This window comes from Peromyscus leucopus, chromosome 4 (assembly GCF_004664715.2).
Source record: "Peromyscus leucopus breed LL Stock chromosome 4, UCI_PerLeu_2.1, whole genome shotgun sequence".
NCBI lineage: Eukaryota > Metazoa > Chordata > Mammalia > Rodentia > Cricetidae > Peromyscus > Peromyscus leucopus.
In genome coordinates, this window is record NC_051066.1 from 4,179,292 (window position 1) to 4,204,267 (window position 24,976).

General features: G+C 40.9%; 1 protein-coding gene across 1 annotated transcript in view; it reads left to right on the top strand.

The window, feature by feature from the left end:
- Positions 1-4,061: 4,061 nt before the first annotated feature.
- C5 (complement C5) overlaps positions 4,062-24,976 on the top strand; it is a 113,436-nt gene continuing 92,521 nt past the window's right edge. The window contains exons 1-7 of the mRNA XM_028886085.2: positions 4,062-4,177; positions 6,892-7,084; positions 14,986-15,148; positions 17,576-17,646; positions 21,001-21,092; positions 23,656-23,738; positions 24,772-24,862. Of these exons, the coding sequence (XP_028741918.1) occupies positions 4,113-4,177; positions 6,892-7,084; positions 14,986-15,148; positions 17,576-17,646; positions 21,001-21,092; positions 23,656-23,738; positions 24,772-24,862 (758 nt within the window). The 5' untranslated portion in view covers positions 4,062-4,112. The remainder of the gene's footprint in view (positions 4,178-6,891; positions 7,085-14,985; positions 15,149-17,575; positions 17,647-21,000; positions 21,093-23,655; positions 23,739-24,771; positions 24,863-24,976) is intronic.

Genomic DNA, 24,976 nt, shown 5'->3' on the forward strand with positions numbered 1-24,976 from the left:
ACAATTCAAATACACATACGCACTACACCAAGGCAACTGAATAATAAGAGATATTCTGCTTTATGGTTTCCCAACGGGAAATAGTTTGTACTCCCAGGTCCCCTTGCACATAGTTGTTGGGGGGAAGCGCTTAGGAAGACGGCGAGTATGCTGGGGTCTTCAGTACCGGTAGAGGTATTCGTATATTCCCCGTATTTCTGAAGACATGTCTGTGTGGTTATAAATAAATTAAGAATAATGGTATTGAGGCATGGGATTGGATTTGAGACCAAAATCACGCTGAAGGGCAATGGCAAGCCCCTGAGGCGGACCACCACTGTAAATAAAACTTTCGCCATTGTCAAGGCTCCATTTAGAATGATTTAGCTTTAGGGGAGATAGCCTTCTTTCTCTGGTCGCCCTCAGACTGCATAAACTCCATGGGGCAGGGATGGGCCACGCCGGCTCTTCTGTGCTGGCCAGGCTGCGGGTGAAGGGGCCAGGCTGCGGGCACGGAGGCCAGGCTGTGGGCATGGAGGCCAGGCTGCGGGCACGGAGGCCAGGCTGCAGGTGAGGAGGCCAGGCTGAAGGTGAGGAGGCCAGGCTGCGGGCGAGGAGGGCAGCGGTGTGGTGAGCTGAACTTCTAACAACAACGCACAAAATACTGGGATTCTATAATTTAGAACCCATTAATAGTTCCTCCCTACAAGTTATTAGGCTTTGAAAAACATACAATAAGACCCTTTTTTTTTAATTCATGAAAAGGAAGTTTGTGGTTCATGTTAATAGTTGATTTCTAGACCTTTTTCTCTTTACTCAATAAATGTGAAATCACTACGGAAAGAGTGTTCACTTGAATGACACACCCTCCAGGAGCCCCTTCATGTCATATCTCTTAATTAGCAACCAAGAAAGGGGATGTGGGTACAGGAGAACTGAGAAGGACCCAGGTCATGAGAGGCTCTGAGGACCAGATGTCTTACTTAGGTGTCCTGTTACTGTGACGAACACCAACACCACGGCAAAAGCAACTTGTGAAGGGCGTGTTTCTGCTTTCATTTCCGCATCACAGTCCATCACTGCAGGAGGGCAGGGTGAGAGCTGAGGCAGGAACCTGGAGGCAGGAGCTGAGACAGAGGCCATGGAGGGTGCTGCTTGCTAGCTTGCTCCCCATGGCTTGCTCCGCCTGTTTTTTTGTTTAGTTCATTTACCACCTGCCCAGGTATGACCCTGCACACAATGGCTGGGCCCTCCCACATCAATCATATATCAAGAAAATGCCCACAGGCTTGCCTACCAGCCAGTCTAGTGGGGGTGTTTCTCAACTGAACTTCCCTTTTCCCAAATGACTCTAGTTGGTGTCAAGTTGACATAAAAACTAGCCAGCACGCTAGGCAAAGCCATCTGGACCCCAGGAGCCAGGTGATGGTTGCAGGAGGTTCAGTGACCCTCAGGGTTTCTAGCAGAGCTGAGCATCTGCTCAGGGCTACAAAGAGAAACCCTGTCTCAAAAATTAAAAAAAGAAAAAGGAAGGAGGAGGAGGAGAAGGAGAAGAAAGGAAGGAAGGAAGGAAGGAAGGAAGGAAGGAAGGAAGGAAGGAAGGAAGGAAGAGAGAGAGAGAGAGAAAGAAAGAAAGAAAGAAAATGCAATATTTGTACAAAATAAAAGTAAACCACCCACTCTCCTATTCCACACACAACATCAATTACTTGTTCAAAGGTCACAAACCATGAAGGAAACCTGTCTTTGAGCTACATTTAGAAGACATCTAGATTTAAACAGCTCCGGTTAACCAGTCGAGACTGAATTGCTGAGAATTGTCATTCTTCAAACATTCTCTACAAGAGTGGTTTAAAACAGCTCCTTAGGATTTGCCCTTATACCACAAAAAGTGTGCACCTCCTCCCACTTGAAACAGAGCAGCTACTCAGTAGGTCAGCTGGGCAGCCTCCCATGCTCTCAGGTTTTGGTTCCCGAAAATGATGGCAGAAGTGCTGTTTGTTTTAACTTGACCGGTCTTTTGCAACCCAGCTTAATCATTTTACAGGTTTTCTTTGGAAATGAATGAGCCAGATAGTTGAATAATAATGGTAGGTTTTTTCCATTTCAATGATATGAATAAAAGAAATACTGGTAATAAAATCATGTATACAATTTTTCTTTCTTTTAACAGATTCAGTATCAAAGTACTGCTAACTAGAACCTTACTAATTTAAAGTAAGGGATACCATTGCCAGTGTGATCAAACACTCTGACTTATAGGACTGTTTAGATATCTCTTCATCAGCATCATCAACATCATTATCATTATTATAGATAGGTCTCATGTTGCTCAGGCTGGTCTCAAACTCACTAATGGCTGAGGATGACCTATAGTTTCCGATCCTCTTGCCTCTACCTCCTGAGTGTTGTGATTACAGATGTGCATGACCCCACCTGATATTCATGTGAGGCTGGGGCTCAACGTAGGCCTTGAGCATGCTCAGTAGGCTCTCCACCAACTGAAATACACCTCCAGCTCCCAGTCATTTCTTTTGTTATCTTGAAATCCAATACATATCATACAGTAACATACAAATGAATACTAACTAATGGAAAATGTAAATAGCATTTTCTAATGAACATAAAATATAAAAATAAATTTAATTAAAAATCTAAAAATAATCTTTTGCTTAATTTTACTTAATTATAAATGAGTTATGAAAATCAACTGTTATGAGGTAGAGTTGCACATGCTTCTAATCCCAGTATTTGGGAGGCAGAGGAAGGTGGATCTCTGTAAGTTTAAGGGCCTGGTCTACAGTGAAATCCAGGACTGCCACAGCTATATAGAGAGACCTTGTCTCCAAAAACCAAAAACTGTTTTAAAAAAAGAAGAAAATCAACTGTCATGGGAAATACTACTCATCTCTATTCATATTGAGCTCTTGTACTAAACTATTAAAATCCTCACTGAAAAGCATGAATGTTTAAAATAAAATATTCTATGATTGAATGAAAATTTTGGAAGAGTGAAACGTGGATTCATAGATACACAAGCCCTCTTAAACACGAAGTCTGGGGCTGGAGAGATGGCTCAGTGGTTAAGAGCACTGACTGCTCTTCCAGAGGTCCTGAGTTCAATTCCCAGGAACCACATGGTGGCTCACAACCATCTGTAATGAGATCTGGTGCCCTCTTCTGGCCTGCAGTCATACATGCTGTATACATAATAAATAAATCTAAAAAAAAAAAAAAAAAAAAAAAAGACTGTAAAAAAAAAAAAAAAACCACTAAGTCTGATTGGTTAGGGAATAACATGAGCATCTCTGCTGGGTTTCTAGGCAGTCACAATGTTTTTTTTCCATCTCATGCCCTGTTTCTTCTCTATACTGGAATGGACCAGGGGCTCTAGTTCTTGGACCATCTCTGCAGACCTACATAACCCTTGGCTATAACCAGTACCAAGGATGGTACTGCCACTTCTCTAGGTCAGATTCATCCTATCTATCTATCTATCATTTATTTATTTATTTATTTGGTTTTTCTAGACAGAGCTTCTCCATGTAGCCCTGGCTTTCCTGGTTCTCACTCTGTAGACCAGGCTGGCCTGGAACTCAGATCTGCCTGCCTCCACCTCATGAGACCTGAAATTAAAGGCTCAGTCAAACTCATTCTAAAACCATCCATTTTAAATGAAATCCAGGTGAGTCTTCCGTCAGTCTCAGAAACAAATGACACCTGCCAGAATCAAGTTTGAAAGTGGCTGGGTGTCAGAACAGAGGACCTGGCTGAGAGAAGGAAAGCCAGAGGTAAAGCCACTCCTGGCTCCCAGCGCTGAGCCTTCCTGCACACTGGCAAGCGCCCAGATTAGGACCCTTTGACTTGTATTCACAAAAATAAATTCCTGGGTCTAAGTTGATGTTAAACACCCCTGCCTTTATTACTGGACCTGACAATATGTTAAAATATGTTTTGTGTAGATACATCTTCTTGTGCCCATTTCTGATTTTCGCTTTCTCACTTAGAGATCTTTCTCTCTGGCATTAATAATTAACCAGAGAACTAATTTACCCACACTCTTCAGATTCAGTTTACTTAAAAGAAAAGTAGCTACAAGAAGGTTGTGCCCATGGTTTTTGCCACTTCCAGCCATGGGCTTTTGGGGAACACTTTGCTTTTTAATTTTCCTGGACAGAACTTGGGGACAGGAACAAACGTAAGTAGAACAAGTCATCTTCACTTTTCTGGTCGTCGTAGTTGCAGTGAGTGAAAAGGAGACTCGGGGTCGTGTTAATTCGACAATACCTGTCCCCTCCTGAAACAATAAATGGCTAGTCTCAGCAGCCCATGAGAGAGCCATGGACCCATCTGGATTTGGTGAGCAGCTAACAACACAACTGTCCCTGTGGGACTGTTATCTGTAAAAATGACAGAGATGATTATTCATTTTCCTAGTCAGCAAAAAGTGCACAGTAAAACCAAGATAGTCAATTTCTTGGCATTTATTACCTACTTGTCCTTGGTGCTTAGTTTGAGCTTTTCTTGGTCTGAGTACAGTTAAGCCAGAGTAACTTGAATATGGTGGTCTTATAAAAGCAATTGCTAACAATCATAATTTTATTTTAATTAGTGATGTGTAAGATTGCTTTATAGTGGGTCAGGAAGCATTCCCACTAACTTACGGTTGTAACTACTTCCACATTCATGAACCAGTTTGTCATAATTCTATTGTCACTAGAGTCTTGCCCTTTTACATAGTGTCGTCATGTACAAGTATCTTAGAATGGAAGTTAACTGAACATTATCTCACTGAACCTATTCTTTTCCTTTTCTTCTTTCTTTTAAGATGAGGTTTCACCATGTTGTCTAGGATGATCTCAGATCACATGACCACGTGAACCTCTGCCTTCAGCCCCCCGGCTAGCTGGTACTATGGGCATCTGCTACTATGCAGAGCCTGCTCAGTCCACATATGACGGGAAATCCAGGCAGGAGAAGTGACTAGCCAAAGGTCACATTGCTAAGGACAGAGGATTTTTATTGTGGTCTCCTGTTTATCACTTCAGTTGCTCCCAGAACTGTCAGAAATGCATCTGTAGAAATTCAAGTGTAGGGCTGGGCATGGTGGCGCACGCCTTTAATCCCAGCACTCGGGAGGCAGAGGCAGGCGGATCTCTGTGAGTTCGAGGCTAGCCTGGGCTACCAAGTGAGTTCCAGGAAAAGGCACAAAGCTACATAAAAAAAACCCTGTCTTGAAAAACCAAAAAAAAAAAAAAAAAAAAAAAAAAAAAAAAAAAAAAAAAAAAAAGGAAGAAAGAAAGAAAGAAAGAAAGAAAGAAAGAAAGAAAGAAAGAAAGAGAGAGAGAAATTCAAGTGTAAAGGACTAATGCCATAAGCTTGCCATACATGTCTGCTCTGAGATGTTATTGCAAGGCCACAGTCACCCCACTACCTTAGCTACTTTTATATATTCCTTTTTGACAGATAAGCAGTTGAAGTTCAGGGACATCAAGATTAAACTCCAGAACCTGGGCCCTCATGATTCTTGTCCAGGAGTATTCAGGATCTTCCTGCTCTACTGCACTGGTCCACACTATGGCAGGATTTCCTCTCTCTGAGAACATGAGGACCCTCATACTAGTTAGCTTTCTTGCCACTATGACAAAATACTGGACAGCAGCAACTTAAAAGAGGAATTTACTTTGCTCAGATGTCAGAAAGGGCGGCAGACCGGGCAGCTCCTGTGGGCAGCTCAGAAGTGGAGAGAGAATGCTTGCCCAGCTCCCTGCCCCCACTTTGCATGTGATCCCTTGGCCTATGGGACATTGTCATTATCCACATTCAGGGTATGTGGATGGCATTCCTTAGTGAACCCTCCCTGAAAACATCATGGGCACAACTAGCCGGATGTATTTCCTAAGCTCTGAGGCATTTTCCAGTGCAAGACAGAAGACAATCAAGCCAACCATCACGCCACCTACTTTGTGATAGGTTCTGAGGGCAGAAGACAGTTCCTGGAGCTTGCATTCTAGTTGAAGAAGTGGATAATGGATGAATGAATGAATGAATGAATGAATGAATGAATGAATCAGTGAAAGAGTGAATGAGAAGGACAGACAGTTTTAGCAGTGTGGACAGAACAGGAGAGTACAGAAACCGAAGGCCACCGGCTAAGGCTGTGGATGGAAAAGGCTCTCTCACAAAGGTGATAAGCAGATAGAGCCTGGAGGAAATGTCTGCAGAAAAAAACAGAAACAACCCATGTAATATCCCTGTCTCTGTGCAAGCTCAACGGCCTGAGCTCCTTAGAGTGAAGAAAAAATACACAGGATTCTTGGCATGCACAGACTGTGTAGCCAATACATCAATACATCAATACAGACCAAAGTCTAAATGAAGGGAAATTCCACAGCCAGCATTAGAAATATGTATTTATTTGTGTATGGGGGTAGGCATGCACATTACACAGCAGACATGGGGAGGTCAAAGAACCCCTTCCTAGAGTCAGTTCTCTCCTTCAAACTCCGGCCCTCAGTCTTGGTGGCTTTGTATTTCAATTACTGTCTTTCTAAACCAACCTCTTAGCTGTTGCTTAGGTTTAATTACAACCTGTTCCTTCCCAGAAAACGTGTGTTTTCTACATAATAAATTTTGACTTTCAAAATATAATTTTAATTTGAATTTTTTTTTAACACAAGGTTTCTCTGTGTAACAGCCCTGGCTGTCCTGGAACTCCCTCTGTAGACCAGACTGGCCTCAAACTCAGAGAAACACCTGCCTCTGCCTCCTGAGTGCTGGGGTAAAAGGCATGTGCCACCACTGCCCAGCTTAAAATATGTTTTTAAAATTAATCTTGAGTGAAATAAAAAATATCAGAAGTGTAAGAAAATCTGCAAAGGTAGTGAGCCTTTTCTTTTCCTATTTCAACAGCTATGTTATTTCAGCACCCAAAATCTTTCGGGTGGCCGCATCTGAAAATGTTGTAATTCAAGCTCATGGCTATACTGAAGCATTTGATGCGACAATCTCTATAAGAAGCTATCCTGATAAAAAAATTACCTACTCTTCAGGCTATGTTAATTTATCTCCGGAAAATAAGTTCCAAAACTCAGCAATGTTAACAGTAAGTAATTATCCTTCGTTTTCTTTATGTATTTTTGGCAAAATTTGTGCAAAGCTTGAACACTGATAAAATTATAGTCATTAATATTGTTCTACAGCTGTGTGATTATGAGATGGTTAACAGATATTATTAGTGATGAGTGAAACAGAAAACTCTGAACAGAAAAATTACATTTGCTTTTTTGAGCCAAGTGTGCCCATGCCCACATCCTTAAAAAAATATTCTCTACAAAAAAACATTTGGAGATGAACTGAAAATACTTTTGAGGTGAAAATTAGGAAAGGAGAGATATTAATTGAATGTGCATATGGGCGCTTGTTGAATATTTGTTAAACCTCACTGTTCTCAAATTGTACATACAGTTGCTATGGATTGTTGACTACTGTAGCCAACAACTCTCACTGAAAATACACAATGAATAAAAAGAACAAACTGATTAAGAAACTGCCTTTCATTGAGACATTTTGGTTCAGATTGGTTAGAAGCATGATTTCAACTTTTTTATTTTTTAAGCATGTTTATTGTGGATACTGATGGGTTTCATCAAGACAAATTCTTTTAAGTGTGTAATGTGCTGTGACTATATTTATCCTCCTCAGCCCCACCTCATCCACTCTCCCTTTTCTCCCCCTTCCATTATCTTGCTTCCTGCTTGGGGCTCCCACTTTTTTTATGACAAAGAACTCTTGAGGAGAGAGGGATAAGAGCATCAGGTAGAAATAGAGAGATAGAAATACTCTTTATTTCTATTATTAGGGGATATTAATGACCAGTGATTGTTAGTTCCTGTTATCTTTTGGTGGTAGTGTGTGTGTGTGTGTGTGTGTGTGTGTGTGTGTGTGTGTGTGTGTGTGTTTCTCTTCTTTGGGATTTACTGCTGTGTGATTATCTATTGCCTGCATTTTAATGGGCGTATGTGACTTCCTTAGGTTAGAATTTTTCTTCTAGTGCTTTCTGTAGGGCTGGATTTGTGGATAAGTATTGTTTAAAACTGGTTTTGTCTTGGAATGTCATGTTCACTCTGTCTATGGTGATTGAAAGTTTTGCTGGGTATATTAGTCTAAGCAGGCATCCATGGTCTCTTAGTGTCTGCATTACATCTGTCCAGGTCCTTCTGGCCTTCAAAGTCTCCATTGAGAAATCGGGTGTTATTCTGATGGGTTTGCCTTTATAAGTTACTTGACCTTTTTCCTTTGCTGCTCTTAGTATTCTTTCTTTATTCTGTAGGTTTAGTTGTTTAATTATTATGTAGTGAGGGGACTTTTTGGGGGTCTAGTCTGTTTAATGTTCTATAGGCTTCTTGTATCTTCATAGGTATTTCCTTCTTTAGGCTGTGAAAGTTTTCTTCTATGATCTTGTTGAATATATTTTCTGTGCCTTTGATTCGGTTTCTCCTTCTTCTATCCCTATTATTCTTAGATTTGGCCTTTTCATGGTATCCCAGATTTCCTGGATGTTTTGTGTTATGATATTTTGGCCTTGGTATTTTCTTTGACTGATGAATCTATTTCCTCTATTGTATCCTCTATACCAGAGATTCTCTCTTCCATCTCTTGTATTCTGTTGGTTTCCTGCTCATTTACTCAGATTTTCTATTTCCAGCATTCCCTCTGTTTGTGTCTTCTTCATTGTTTCTATTTCCCTTTGCCAGTCTTGAACTGTTTCCCTCACATGTTTAATTGCTTTTTCATGGTTTTCTTGGCTTTCTTTAAGTGACTTATTGATTTCTTCCATTATTTTATTTGTCTTTTCCTCTATTTTTTTATTGATTTCTTCCAATTTTTTGTTTGTCTTTTTCCAATTTCATTTTTCACTTTTTCTTGAAAGACCTCTAGCATCCTTATGATACTATTCTTAAGGTTGCTTTATTCTGCTTCTTCTACATTGTGGCGTTCAGGTCTTGCTGTTGGAGGAGGGCTAGGTTCTGGTGATGCCGTATTGCTCTTTATGTTGTTGCATGTAATTTTGCCTTGACGTGTGCCCATCTCCTCCTCTAATAGGTATAAGAGGTACCTGTGTCTGAGGTGTTGCTATTGGACCACTCTGTGCTTGTGGTGTCTGTGTCTCAGGGGCCCCCTCTGAATCTAAACTTAGTTCTTGGTCTAATTGGAGCAAGCAGATTCTGTGTCTCAGGGAGCTGCCCTTGGGTCAACCCAAGCTTGTTGATTCTGTGACTCACAGAGCCACTCTTGGTCTTATCAGGGTTCTTGGTCCAGTCAGAGCTGACAGATTCTGTGTCTCAGGAAGCCTCTCTTGGTCCAATGAGAGGTGGCAGATTCTATGTCTCAGAAAGCCACTCTTGGTCTAATGAGATGTGGCAGATTCCCTGTCTCAGGAGGTTACTCTTGTTCTAATAAGAGCTCTTTGTCCAGTGAGAGCTGGTGGTTTGGCTTCCATGCCTCAGGAAGTAGCTGGGGTCTCAGGCAGATGGGTATGGGGGCAGGATGTGTAGATTGCAGGGTCTCTTGGTGCAATGTGAGCTCTTGGTCCAATGAGAGCTGGTGGTTTGGCTTCCATGCCTCAGGAAGTGGCTGGGGTCTCAGGCAGATGGGTATGGAGGCAGGATGTGTAGATTGCAGGGTCTGGTGGGGGGTCTTGGTGAGGGGGGCCTTACCCAGGTGCCCTGCCTGCTGGCTGGCAACTGGGACAGAGTTCAGGTGAGTTTATTTTTTACCCTTACAAAAAGAGAACAAAAAAGCTGAGAAGGAAAGATCTGAAAAGCTTTTAGTTTTTTAGAAAGAGACATTACTAAGTTTTCCCTAAGACTTATGTTCTCTAAATTTTGGCTTCGTGGTCAAATAGAAACTAATTCTGATGGTACAACATTTTCATATAGTGGCAGCATAGTGAAAAGTTTTATTTCATCTGCATCTGTCTCAGGGAAAATTCTTTCCTCTGCCACTCAGGACTTAGAATTAAGCTGTCTACAGGCCGAAAGCTTCCACAGGAATCTTTTTCTGCTCACTTTTCTCATCTTTGATAGATTTTTCTCTGATTCTTCCCCAGGAGTTTGCTCTCATAGCCCCATAGTTGGAAATCAAGGACATAGTTCCTTTGTTTTGTTGCTTATCTTATCCTAAGTTTTTCCTTATACTATATTTCTACCTTCTACCTTATATTTTTTCCTTCTTACCCTAAATTTTTCCTAATTTTTATAGATGAAAATTAAGAGAAAGAAAAAAAGGAAGAAACCTAGATAGAGAGAAATATACACTGCAGTCTTACTTTTCAACTTCAGCGTTCCACTGTCTAACTTTCACTCCTGAGAATAAAATACCCTCACCTTTATAACTCATTATCAGGCATGCCCCCTTACACCCATAATGCTCCCTAACCTTCCTTTTGCCAAGTCCCTGTTCCTGGTGCCATTTGTGGGAGACTGGCTCCCACTTTTTTTATGACAGGGAACTCTTGAGGAGAGAGGGATAAGAGATTGAGGTAGAAGGATAGAGGGGAAAGAAGCAGATAGAAACACAGGATAGCCTTGGGAGGGCCTGGATCAATATACACTGGCCCCTCCTGTCTCTTCTAAAGGGATATTTATAGGAATGCCAAGGGATGGAACAAAAGACCTCCCCTAGCTCAGCCAAGTGTAGACCCTTCCAAACACCTAGTAACCACACACGTGGTCAAACAATCCTCTAATACAATCCTGCTGGGTAAAGCAAACTCAGATCTTACTAGAAAACCTTTGTGGCAAGTGCCCACAGACTCCCTTCTAGTTCTTTATGGTGTGTGTGTGTGTGTGTGTGTGTGTGTGTGTGTGTGTGTGTGTGTACAATCTTATGGCATGTGTGTACAATGAGAGAAAATGTGCACTCTTGGTTTTCTGAGTCTGGTTTATTTTCCTTACTATAGAGACCTCCAGTTGCATCCATTTCCCAGCAGCTTTGTCTTTTGTGGTTGACTAAAACTCCAACATGCATATACACTGCATTTTCTGTACCCACTCACCTGCTGATGGACAAGCAGACTGTCTCTATAGCTTGGGTATTGTAAATAGTGCAATGATAAAGATGAATGTGCAAGCATCTCTGACCACATTGATATCCCTCCTGGTATATACCCAAATGCTACAGCTGGTCCAGAGGCAGCTCTATTTTTATGAACTTCCACACTGATTTTGTAGTGGCTGCCCCAGTTTACATTCTCTCTAGCAATATATAAAAGTTCTGTTTCCCTGCATCTTCACCAACATTTCTTGTTTTTGTTACCATTTTCGATGATAGCTGTTCCTACTGGAATGAGATGGAATATCAGTTTCATTGGCCTTTTCAGATGGCTAAGGATGTGATCAGATTTTCATATGTCCATCAGTCATCTGTGCTTTGTTGCTTATGAACTGTGTGATCATTTCATTAGCCAATTTATTGCTTAGGTTGTCTTGAATTCTTTATTGTAGATTTAACTCTCCATCAAATGCATAGCAAAAAAAATTCTTCTGTTATGTACACCACGTTTTTCACTTGTTTCCTTTGTTGTACAGGAAAAATTAAATATTTTTTCAATCATGTTTGTTAGTTCTGGGTATTATAATTTCCTGAACTGTTGGTTCAGGGGGTCCTTGCCTGTGCTCACATCTTCAAGAGTCTTCCTACACTTTCTTGTAACAGCTTCAATAATTTCTGGTCTTGTTCGTCTTTGTCAGTAAGATGTGTTTCTTGCAGTCAACAAATAGATAGGTTTCATGTTTAAGATCAATCTGCTACACTGTGTCTTTTGATTGGAGAATTGAGACTATTGACATCCAGAGTTATTATTGAAAGGTGTATTAATTCTATTTTTTTGTAGTATTTGGTGCTTTCTATTCCTTAATTGAGTATTATTATTCTAGTGTGGCTTATTCCTTCCTGTGGCTTCATGGATATGTTTATCTTTCTCTTCATTGTGGTATCTGTGATGCTGGTGTGTGGCCATAAGTTTATTGTTAGAAGATTTTCTTTCCTCTTTAATTTTGAGGGATATCTTTGCTGGATATCTTAATCTGGTTTGCCAACTGTCTCTAACAGCTGAAAATACTTTGTTCCATGCTCTCTTGGCATTTGGAGTTTCTGTTGAAAATTTGCTGTTACTCTGATGTGTTCTGTTTTTAAAAATGATTCTGTGTTTCTCACTTGCAGCTTTCAATATTTTTTCCTTGTTCTGGGTACTTAGTGTTTAACTGTATTATGATGTGGAGAGGATCTTTTCTGATCTACTGTATTTGGAATATTAAATATCTCCTGTATCAAGAGGGGGTCCTCTTTCTCTAGATTTGGAAATTGCTCCATCCTGATTTTATTGAATATGTTTTTCTCTGCCTTAGCTTGAACTCTTCTATGCTCCTGAACTACAGAAGTTTTTTCCATGGTGTCCCCTAATGGTGTATGTTCTGTTCACGTATTATTGTTGTTTAATTACAGACATCGTCTAGCTGCTCTAAGTTATCTGTATTGCCTTTAGGCCACGTTGTTCACTTGATACACTCTATTGGAAGGGCTTTCCTCTGAATTTTTAAATTCATCTTATTAAGGTTTTCATTTCTAAAATTTCAATTTGACTTTTTTACTATTTTAATTGAATTCCCTTTCACATTTTCTATTGGCATCCTCATTTCATTCAGATTTTTTAATTCTCTTTTAATTCATTCAGGAATTTATTCATGTACTCTTTGAGTTCATTGAATATTCTTTTAATTATTATTTTAAATTCTTTGGGATTTCATTTAATTCACATTCATTGGAACTTATTGTGGCTTGGTAATTTTGGGAGGAGTCATGTTGTGATTTTTTATGTTTCTATTGTTATTTCAATTGGATTTGAGCATCTGGGATTAGGTCATTGGTTGTTTTTTGTTTGTTTGTTTTTTAATCACCTGTATTGTTTTTTCAGTTAAAATATTTCCCCTGTTCAAGTGGGACTAAGGTGTAGTAGGGTTAGTTGTCGTTCTTCCAACTCTAGACTCAGGGGCTAAACTCTCAGCCCACACACTCAGGGGACCAGGCACAATCTCTATTATTACTCCAAGAGTAGACTTCTAACTGCAGAAGTAACCACAACTGATAAGTAGGCCTGCTATGAAAATACAGTAAGAATGAATTAAAAACAATCACCCTTTCAATTCCAGTAACTTCAGGACAATAAAGGATCAAAGACAGCACAGTGTGACTTAGGTATTAGCTATTAAGAGTAGGAATGGAAGGAAATAGGAAGTTAAGTAACTGAAGTAAAATTAGCTATTAGCATCAAAACAATAAAGAAAAATGGGGAGAAAGCTAAATGGGACCAATAAAGAAGAGAGGAAATGAAGTTGTCCCAGTGAAAGGTTTGGAATAGAAACAAAAAAGAGTCAGAAAAATGTAACCACTCACCCTGAAGCAACTGAATCACCAGAAGGCCAAGGCATGGAGAGTGCCTGTGCACTCTGGGAGAACAATGCAATACAAAGTGGTCTATGAAATTAAATGTAGGTACTAAGTAACATCTGTCCCTAGTGGTCACTTGTCTCAGTACAAGTCTAGACTGTCTGGATAAAACCACATGTGTGTGTTCAGGCACAGACTGTATTTATGTGGTCATGCACATGTTCAGGGGTGCAGAGTGTTCGCTGTGGTCCACACGGGTGCAGGATGTCTATGCCGTCACCCTCCAGGGTGGACTCTGTCTCTGTGTTGTTGGCTGTGTTTCGTTGACAGTTTAACTTGGTCTCCTCTCGTAACGGCTGGACCTTTGTGTTGTTAGGTTTCCTGGGTTGATCCTTGTATCATTTGCCCCCAACCAGAGGTGTGGTTTTAGGGTAGGCAGGAGTACAATAATGAGAGGCGGTCTCTGAGTACTAGAAAGGGCCATTGTGATCTCTCCGTCGGCAAACACACCAGCACTTTTGTCACTGTTCTGCAGAACCGGTAAGTCTCACTCTTCTCTAAGGCTCAGACCACACCTCAACACTAGAGGTATTCTACAGCATGCCAGAGCCCAGATCAGTCCTGATACTGCCCGGCTCCTCAGGTCTGCTCTACTGGGAGGAGCTTTGCCCATACAGACACCCTGCTGCTGCTCCCATCAATCCCCAAGAGAGATCCCAGCACTCATGGTACCTGATACTGTATTAGACCCTGTCTGGTTGGACTGCAGATCTGCTCAGTAATTCTCCCATTGGTGTACTTTTTGAGTCTCAGAGGGGAGGGGCTGTTGTTTGTTTTCTTTTAGACTGTGGCCTTCCCCCCCACACTCCTGTGTGTGTGTGTGTGTGTGTGTGTGTGTGTGTGTACAGGTAACCATGCACTTACTTGTGGAGGCCAGAGGACAAGTTCAGTTATGGTTCTTTGGTTGCCATCTGCCTTATTTCTTATGACAGAGTCTCTCACTGGCCTGGAATTCACCAGGTAGACAAGGCCGGCCAGGGGGCAGGCCCCAGGGATCTGTCTGTCTCCACCTCCCAGGTTCTGGGATTGCAAGTACTGGCCACACACCCAGCCTTTTTGTAACTTGGGTTTTGGGTTCTTGAACTCAGGACCTTGTACTTGCAAGGCAAGTACTTTACCAATGGAGCTATCTTTCCAGCCCCTTTTCAGAGTTCTTATAGCAAACAAAAATGTTCCATTGCTGACAGCAAAGTTTTCATCATGACGTCGGACAATGAAAGGCTTGGGCAACATTAATTTGCTCTTCTAGCTCTTGTGCCATTCTGTTGCTTTTGTTTACTTGCTGGTTGACTTGGTTTATTTTGAGACAGTGTTTCACTATGCAGCCCAGGGTGCCCTTGAACCTGTGGTCTTTCGCTTCGGTGTCTAGAGTGCTAGGCTATACCACTTTCTAATGATGTAATATGCAGAATCGTTTTTTGGTTCTAATGAGATTTCAGGGTTTTGCAGTGTGCTTTATAACCTTAGAAGTACACCCTTCTGTTATTGTTCTTACAGATACAGCCCAGCCAGCTGCCTGGAGAACAGGACCCCGTCTCACATGTGTATCTAGAAGTCGTGTCAAAGCATTTTTCAAAATCGAAAAAAATGCCAATAACCTATGACAATGGATTTCTCTTCATCCACACAGACAAACCCGTTTACACTCCAGACCAATCAGGTAGCGGGCAGAGCGCTCCTTTGTGGGGAAACTGATGCGGTATTTTAGACTTTTTGACACATGGAATTGAATGGAGACTGATTTCTACTCTGAAAAAAAAAAATAACAAGATCAAAACCAGCCCTCAGCTCCTAATGACTTTTATAGTTTTCAAATAGCATTTGATTTTTAATTTATAAAGAAATTTCTAAGTAGATTGAAAAATCCAAAATTACATCTGCTGCTTTATCAGTTATTTCCGAGTAGATAAAAAAGCTTCCCAAACATTGTAAAAATGTTGTTAGAACTTACTCATTAAATAAATAGATTTTATTTCAAATAAAATTTAGACAAAGGAGAAATACTTATGATAGAGCCATGTTCATAACAAATGCAGAGTCGGGACTGAATTCTCAACTGGGAAACAACACCCAACAAGGGGAGACCAGATGTCTCAGAAGACATAAGCAACACCATGGGAGTGTGTGGATACTAATATTCAAAGGCCGTTTGTCTAGGGAAGTGTCTGTCAAAACAATGCCACCTGTTACAGAGGGGAGGGCCTAGAGCCTATGGTTGAGGAAAGCCCTGATTTACCTCATAAAATTCCTTCATCTCTCCTTCTTGCCATCATTGACTCTAAAGAGACGATCTGTAGAGACGTGTATGTGGAAAGAGGAAGCAATGAGATTTCATTAATAATATTGACGGGGAAGGACAGAAAGCTTCATTGAAAAGGATCAGCGAGCTTTATTGAAAAGCATTACACAGTATGCTAATGTTGGTGGTTGGTGGTGATGTCAATGGTGATGTGGAGTAGAAAGCCTGCTATAATTGTCTCAGGCAGGAAAAGCCTAGAGAGAGTGAAGATGTCACTACCAGGATCGTATGAGCTCTTGACGGAGAGAAGATGACTGGGGGTGGGGGTGACTGAGATGGTTCAGCACTGGCAGCCATAAGTTGGCTCACAACTGTCTGTAACTCTAGTCCCAAGAGATCCATCGCCCTCTTCTGGCCTCTGCAGGCACAGCATGCACACAGTACACATACATTCAGGCAAAACACCCACACACCTAAAATTTTTTGAAGGCTGAAAAAAAAAAAAGGTAATGATGACTTTTTAAAAGAAAAACCATAGTCTCTACCCATACAGATTGGGTCTTTTTCAGCTTAATCATACCTAGAAACAAGTGTAACTTCACCTTGCCCTCCTATCCTAGAGGATGCTTTGGGAAATGGGTACCATTCACACTACCTACCACATCCGGTCATCAGACTTGTATAGCAAGTCTAGAGCCCCGAGCCCAGGACCTTCCTGGCTGTTAGAGCTTCCCTTGGGAGTGGCCTTATTTTTTCCTATCAGGACTTGACTGATAAGAAGATAAGGTGCTTTCACTTAATCTAGTCGTAAAGGAAAATGAAAGAACTTTTTTCTCCTTTGGTGGCAGATAGCAAACTAGAGTAGTTTGAATGCAGTCTCTGGAGCCATACCGATTGGGTCAAATCCAAGCCTGGGCTATTCCTGACTATGTGATCATGTGTGAATTAGACTCTCACAGCCCCATTCCTCATCTGATAAAAAAAAAAAAGATAATAATACAATTCCCTCATAGAACTGTACCAATTATTGATGTAGGCGGGTCCTTCCCATGATGGGGGAGGTGATACCCCTGGGCAAATGGCCATGATTTTATAAGAGCAGGGTAGCTGGCTAGCCAGGAAGAACAAGCCAGTAAGCAGTGCTCCTCCGTGGTCCCTTCAGTTCCTGCCTTCAGGTTCCTGCCTGGAGTTCCTGCCCTGACTTTGCTCGGTGATGGAGTGTGACCTGAGAATTGTAAGCTGAAATAAACTCTCCCCGCAACCCAAGTTGCTTTTGGTCATAGTATTTTACCCCTGTTGGATTTTGTAAGTAGAATACATACTGTCTGAACTAAATTTCCAGTTTTCAATTAACTCTGATAAAGACAACATCTGATACTCTCATCTAACTATAAAGTAGCTACTTGATAAATAGTACAGATACAAATTATTATACACTATGGATGTGTTCCCAAAGATTGTCTACAAATATATATATATTGAACTGTAAATTAAATTCAATACAAGTAGCTCCTTAAATGAATCTCAGAGGATTCTCTTTCTTTTGAATATATATTTTCATTTATGGATTGTGCATATAGCCTTTTAAATGAAAATCCTCTCATTAAGGATGGTTGTGAAAAATTTAAAAACCATAGGGCCTAATCCCAGCTATATGAGAGGCTGAGGCAGGAGTATTATGAGTTTAACGACAGAGTAGGCTTCAGGGTGAGTTCAAGGCCAGACTAATCAATTTTTAGTGAAATTCTGACTGAAAATAAAAAGTGAAAGAATAAAGTAAATAAATAAATGAAATATTGAAACGTGCTTGTTTGTTGGAGCTTCTGATGATGTCACACGTTTTCACAGTGAAAATCAGAGTCTATTCGCTGAATGACGACTTGAAGCCAGCCAAAAGGGAGACTGTCTTAACTTTCATAGTAAGTATTTTATTTCTGTAAATAACACTTTAACGTTTTTATTAAGGAATCTCCCTCCACAATCCCACCCCCACACTACACTAAATCATTTGATGTCATAAAAGCAGTTATTAAATGCTTAGTGTGAATGTACATTATAGATTTACATCTGTGTGGCAGACACATAGAAAGCCCAGACAAGCTAACTTAACACTGGGAAGGATACTGATCTAAACCATCGAAATCCATCCTCTGTACTACTTACTTTTTAAAAGCATGCCCATCGAGAAGTAATTGACAGGGCTGGAGAGCTAGCTCATTAGTTAAGAGCACTTGTTGTTCTTGCAGAGGACCCAGGTTCAATTCCCAGCACCCACACAGAGGCTCACCACTCCCTCAGACACCAGACACACATATGGTACACAGACGGACATACAGGTGAAACATTTATACATAAAAAATAATAAAATAAATCTAAGAAAGAATCACTTGACTGTCTGTGATATATAAAACTTACATAAACTTGTATGGTTTTACTTGTTTTTAAGGAACTTAGATTTTAGTGACTAATATACTAATATGCTCAGCATTTACCAGCCAATAAACTCACAGATCATATACAGCAGATGATGTGAAACCAATTCCATGGTTTTACCTATCACAAATTTATAATAAATTCCCAGAGACATTTTTGTGGGGAAATGATTACTGCAATTGGTCAGCTGCTCACTTATTAACAGTGGTTAACAGTCCTACAAATGATGTATAGACACTTTTTCCCATTCCCAAACAAATTTAGAATGCACATATAAAGGAGTGTGTATTAGAGAACAAAACTGTGCTAGAATATATGCCGAAATGTGCATTAATGACTTAAGAATTCTGGAGGAAAACACAGTATGAGTGAACCTGATGGGTGATAAATTTCTTCTCTGGAATGGAAAAGGTAAGGAAAACCTTGAGTTAGGTCATAATGAAAGGAACTGTCATGGGTTCTTTGAAATAATGAAAGCTCTCCCTGTAGGAACTAGCATGAGTTAATCTATGGAAGCAGGAAAAAAATTAATGTCTTAGTTAGGGTTTCTATTGCTGTGATGAAACACCATGACCAAAGCAACTTGAGGAGGAAGGAGTTTGTTTGGCTTACACTTCCACATCATGATCCAACACTGAAGGAAATCAGGACAGAAACTCAAGCAGAGCAGGAACCTGGAGGCAGGAGCTGATGCAGAGGTCATGGAGGGGGCTGCCTACTGGCTTGCTCATCATGGCTTGCTCAGCCTGCTTTCTTATAGAACCCAGAACCACCTGCCCAGGGATGGCACCACCCACAATGGGCTGGGCCCTTGCACATCAATCATTAATTAAGAAATTGCCCTATGGGCTTGCCTACAGCCAGATCTTATGGAGGAGTTTTCTCAGCTGAGGTTCCCTCCTCTCTGATGACTCTAGCTTGTGTCAAGTTGACATAAAACTAGCCAGCACAATGAGACTAATGTAGACACAAACAAGCATAGTAAATAACTGGCTGACTGACAAAGCCTGGGAGAGATGTCAGCGCTAACGTTCTCATTTCTACTGGAGAATAAGGGGTTAAGGGACATGAATTCTTTATCCTACTTGGCTGTACTTGAACTTGGGTGAAGCTGAATCCTGGAACCACATGCAAAAGAAATGGATGCCAGTCATCAGTGAAAGAGCTTCCTGGGGGTGGAGAGCTGAGCCCAGAGCCACAAGGAAGCAGGATGTAGGAAGCACCCTGAGCAAAGAATTTGAGAAAGGTCCATCATTACTGATGATGGGATGAAGAACAGCCAGGAAGACACTTACCTGTAAATCTGTGAGGATCATTCCTGTTCAAACAGGCCTTTGTAAGTTTTCCAATTTGTTGAGTTTTAAAGTTAGACTCACCAGGAACTCCATGATTAGTTCAAACAAAGTCCAAAGTCACTGACCCAAAAACAATGCCACTTATGGAGAAGATTTATGAGAACTTTCAATATGTGTAACCATTCTAAGGGTTGTATCAGGGCTAGTATGTGTGTGTGTGTGTGTGTGTGTGTGTGTGTGTGTGTGTGTGTGTGTGTAATAGTTTGTTAATCCCAAAGATCAGAGGGAAAAGACCATGGCCATATTAATCAAAGAAAGCAATTAATTAAAACAAACTTTTGTATTCATGTGTCCAGGCTGCCTGGATATGAGGAAGACAAGGCTTTTATAGCTCGTGGGTAGGAGGTTTCTAAATGGGGATTTGGTGGGCAAAATAGGCAGGGTTACAGGAGCAGAACATAAGCACAACAAATTAGTCCTAACGACCTCCTAGAACAAAGACATGGTTGTAATGTGGGCATAACAAGGGAGTCATAGGTGGTCATGGAACTGTTGGCAACAAAGGTAGGACTGCAAGACGGTTATAAACAACTCTTTGAAACAGAAATGATTGTCACTCCTGGAGCAGGCAGTCCAGAACCATTTGTAGTTAAGGTTACAGGTGGGGCACAGCCCAATCCTTGAGAAACAGAGATTTAATCATAAACAGGAATGAACCTCGTTTGTCTTTACATAAGATGGCTTTTAAACCTAAGATAGAGGCAGGCTGGTTCTTCAGTTTAACAGAAGAAAAGTTTTTTTAAAACACCAAATGAGGAGTTTTGCTTTCATCCAGTATGTTATTAAAGCCTTTTTTGAGGTGGAGTCTCACTGTGTAGTCCTGGCTGGCCTTGAGTTCACAATCTTCCTTTCCCTCCCACTGGAGTGACAGGTGTAGACCTGTTTGGACTTGCATTTCTCTTAATGTACAGTGTAGACAGTGAAGAGAGATGGGGAGGATCTAAATAGTGGGAGGGACCCATGAACCATGGCTACCTTTCATAATCTTTGATTGAATTTCGTCCTCATGAAGGCTGATGCCTGTTTGGGAAATGTTTTTTGCAGATCAAAGATTATATTGCAGTCAGAAACTTTAAATGTGGTCTCTGTGCTTTGAAAGCTGCTAGGGTTTCACTGTGTCTTTCTAAAATGCATGTGGTAAAGCTTAATTCTCAGTGTGACAATGTTGGGGATTCGGGGGGGGGGGGGGGCAGGAGGACCTTACCCCTGTGAATGAATTCCAGGCGTTCCCACAGGACTGAGTCCCTGGGACAGTGGCTGGAGGTGAAATGCCTCTTGCAGAATCTGCTCACTAGTCCACTTTCTTACGTGAGCTGAAGGACAGACATCCCTACCCACCCAATGCCATTGCCATGCTCTTGGACTTAACAGCCTCCAAAGTCACAATCGTAAATAAATCTCCATCTCTTGTAAACTACCTGTCACAGATACTCTTTTATAGCCACAGAAAGTGAACTAAGGTACGATGTCTGTTTCTATTCAAAGGATCCCGAAGGATCAGAAGTTGACATTGTAGAAGAAAATGATTATACCGGAATTATCTCTTTTCCTGACTTCAAGATTCCATCTAATCCTAAGTAAGTAAAAAATATTTGTTATTAAACAAATTTTCTCTAAAAAGCACATCTGGAACTTCTGGGGAAGGAGATACACACAATCAAGCAGAGCCACCTAGTGTTGGTAGAGCGCCACAGACGTGAACTTGGAGAATCTTCAGTCTGGTGAGGATTTTTTTTTTTTTTTTTTTCCTGCTAGGGAAAGAAAAACATTCTCACTGCTGGATCCAGCATAGCCCACCGCCTTCCCAGATACTCAGGAGACTGGGGCAGGAGGATCCCAGGGATTCATTGTCAGCTTGGGAAACAGATCTCTCTCTCTCTCTCTCTCTCTCTCTCTCTCTCTCTCTCTCTCTCTCTCTCTCTCTCATACACACACACACACACACACACACACACACACACACACGAACACTCAATGCTACCACGTATTTGTATATTTGAATTACATTGGAAGTGAGCAGTGCAATGTAACGCAAATCCTAAATGGTCTTTAATAAAAACCTGGAGCCAGATATGGGATAAAAGATCAGAGAGACAAAGGAACAAGCCACAGCTACTTCTCACCTCCATGAATCCTCTAACTGAATGTTTCTGAACTCCCAGCTGAAATGGGTCCAGCCAAAAAGGGCTTTCAGCCCAAAAGGGCTTTAGTTCCTGTCTCCTCACGCCTTGTATACCTGTCTCTGCCCAGCCAGACCACTTCCTTCCTAGTGCTGGGATTGAAGGTGTGTGTGCTTCCCAAATACTGGTAGCAAAGGCATGAGGTCTCACGTGCTGGGATTAAAGGCAAGTGACTCCCAAGTACTGGGATTAAAGGAGTGTGCCACCACTGCCTGGCTCTGTTTCTCCCATAGACTAAATCAATCTCATGTAATCCAGGGTGACTTTGAACTCACAGAGATCCAGATGGATCTCTGCCTCCCAAGTGCTAGGATTAAAGGTGTGTGCCACCACTGCCTGGCCTCTATGTTGAATCTAGTGGCTTGTTCTGTTCTCTGATCTTCAGGCAAATTATATTAGAGTACACAACATATCACCACATGCATTACAGAGATGGGGACTCCATCCTTGCTTCCAAGGGAGAGCAGTGTAGCATGTATAAGACAAGAGCATCTACAAACAGCTACTACTGTACATCAACCAACCATTCTATGGTCCTTTCCCCCATGCTCTCTGAAAAGGAGTTTAGAGTAGATGCATTATTCTAAGGTTTTGATATTGAAACTGGGGAGTTTCAATACATTGGATAATTTTTAAGTTGTGTAGTCTCTTGAAAATATCCTGTGCTCTACAGGACAGGATTGAGCCGTCACTGCTGTCATCTCTCAGATGTGTGCCATTTGCTCCAGGCAGGTTACGCATCCCTAGGAGACTGCCGACTCCTATCTCACCACCTCTGTACCTTAGCACGCGTCTCCTCTGCTTTGAGCATGCTTCACCTTGTCTCCCATGCTGAGCTTCACCTCGTCGTCAGGGCAAAAGTTAGCCTTTGCCAAGACACTGTTCCTGGGTGTGCTCTAACACAGCTCCCCCACCTATTTTCTTTGTGATCCTTTTCTCCACATCTTTCTTTATTTATTTTCTTGTTTCTTGAGTTTTGCTGTTTGCTTGTTTTTGAGGCAGGATCTCACTGTTCCTCAGCTTGGCCTGGAATTCATTCTCCACCCCAGACTGGCCTCCAAGCCCTGGTAATCCTCCTGTCTCAGTCTCCTGCCAGTGCTGGGATAACAGGCAGGACCTCCTAGCTGCCACACTCTGGCCTTGTAGTTTCCAGTTGATTAGGAACTCCCTGAGGGCAAGTCCTTGCCTGGACTGCTTGTTGCGTCTCAGCAGTCATTAGGATATGTGTCTGATAGATATCCTTTGAACTGACGCTGCTGCTGCTGGTAATATACACAATACGGACATCAACAGTATATGTTCATCTCACAAATGAGGCTAAGTGACTTGGTCTCATCCAACCTGCTAGTATAGAGAAACACTAGGAATCAGACATACACGGAATAATGTGAAGACTGTGACTCGTGTTTTTCATTTTTTATTCTTTATTGCTTAATCTAGTACTCAGTAAGTATTTTAGGATGGAGGTTATTAGCCAAGTAAGTCATTTTCCTATTTAGATAAGCCATACTTCATTTCCAATGATTATTTATGTGAGGCATAAACTTTGTCATTCATATAAGTTTGGGCTATACATCACATGTTTCTAGAGACATCACTATGGATTTTCTAATATATTATAGATTGTAATGTCATATTAGTGTCATTAAACTCAAGGATTAAGTAAATTCTGAAGTTATTATATCAGCCCTTTAAATCAAACACAATGACTTATTAAGATAAAATACATGGAAAAATAATACAGTATGTGAGAATATAATTAATAAATAATTTATATTATCAAAAGAAAAATACCCAACTATTTCTGTTTATTGCTTTAAAATCTCCCACAAAATATTTACTTAGTCTACACATGTCTATATGTATTCTAACATCTTTAAATGGGAATTAATTAAATTCCCTATGTCAAAATTAGAACTATTTAATGACATCTATGCTTTTAAATATTTTGCTTCCACAGATATGGTGTATGGACAATTAAAGCTAAATATAAGAAGGATTTTTCAACGACTGGAACCGCATACTTTGAAATTAAAGAATATGGTAAACTTTAATATTATTATCATAACTAAGAGGGTTATTGCAGTGCCTTTGGAATGTCAGCAGGGGTGAGGGCAGAGAGACCGTAATGGTGCTTTGAATGACTAGCACTGAAGTCTCAATTGTGCTATCAACCTTATGAAGCCAACCAATCCTCCTTCATGACAGAGCTGGGAGCTATGTGATCCCTCAAGGTGCTTGGCTTGTTAAAGTCTTTTCTAGAATTATAGTCTTAGGATAAACAAATTATTAGAGATAAAGTGAGTAGAGTCTGATAAGATTCGTTTAGAAATTGAACATACTCATATTTTGAAATCGGCCATATCATTGGATAATAATATGACTATTTCTCCATTTCTTGTAGTAGTTTACCTGAGTATCTATGTGCTATGTGATCAATTAGCAATCAAAACAACCCTCCACAGACATGCTAGCACCAGAGCTTAGAACATTAAATACTGGATGTATTTTATCTACTAATGAAAGAGAGATGCTAAATAAACCCTCACTTTCCTTTCCTATTTTCAATTTAATAAACACTCATTAAATAAACACTATGTTTAAGACTTACAAGAAAGATAAGAGGAAGAAAGAGAGACACAGACCCAGAGACAGAGAAGCCGAGAGACAGAAACAAAGAAAGTCCTTCTGTTTTTAAGGATCTTCCACTCCACCAGAGGAAATAATCTGTTGTCCATAATACACACTATAATCAAAATATAAACCAAGTGATTTGGTACCTCAAGCCTAAATTCATTCTGATTTGGAGAGAGGGAGAGCTTATCAGAGAAATCATTGTTGTGGTTGTTGATGATGATGGGGATGATAATGATGGTGATAATGATGATGATGAGGATGATGATGGGGATGATGGGGATGATGATGGGGATGATGGGGATGATGATGGGGATGATGGTGATGATGATGGTGGTGGCAATGCTTTATTAGTGCTACCTGTTGTCCAACTAGAAAGTCTGGCTGCCTGCCGTGTTTTAAAGGTCAAATGGTAACACCATCTCTTCATTTCTGTTTCCAGTCTTGCCACGTTTCTCTGTTTCAATAGAGCCAGAAAGTAACTTCATTGGTTATAAGAACTTTAAGAGCTTTGAAATCACTGTAAAAGCTAGGTAAGAACATGCCTTTCTCAGGTTAGCTACATTTAAGTTCTGGTTCTTGCTCTCAGAGTTGTCCTAAAGTGACCTGTGACTTACTGTGTTCCATGACTTTGGGGATGGACTGAG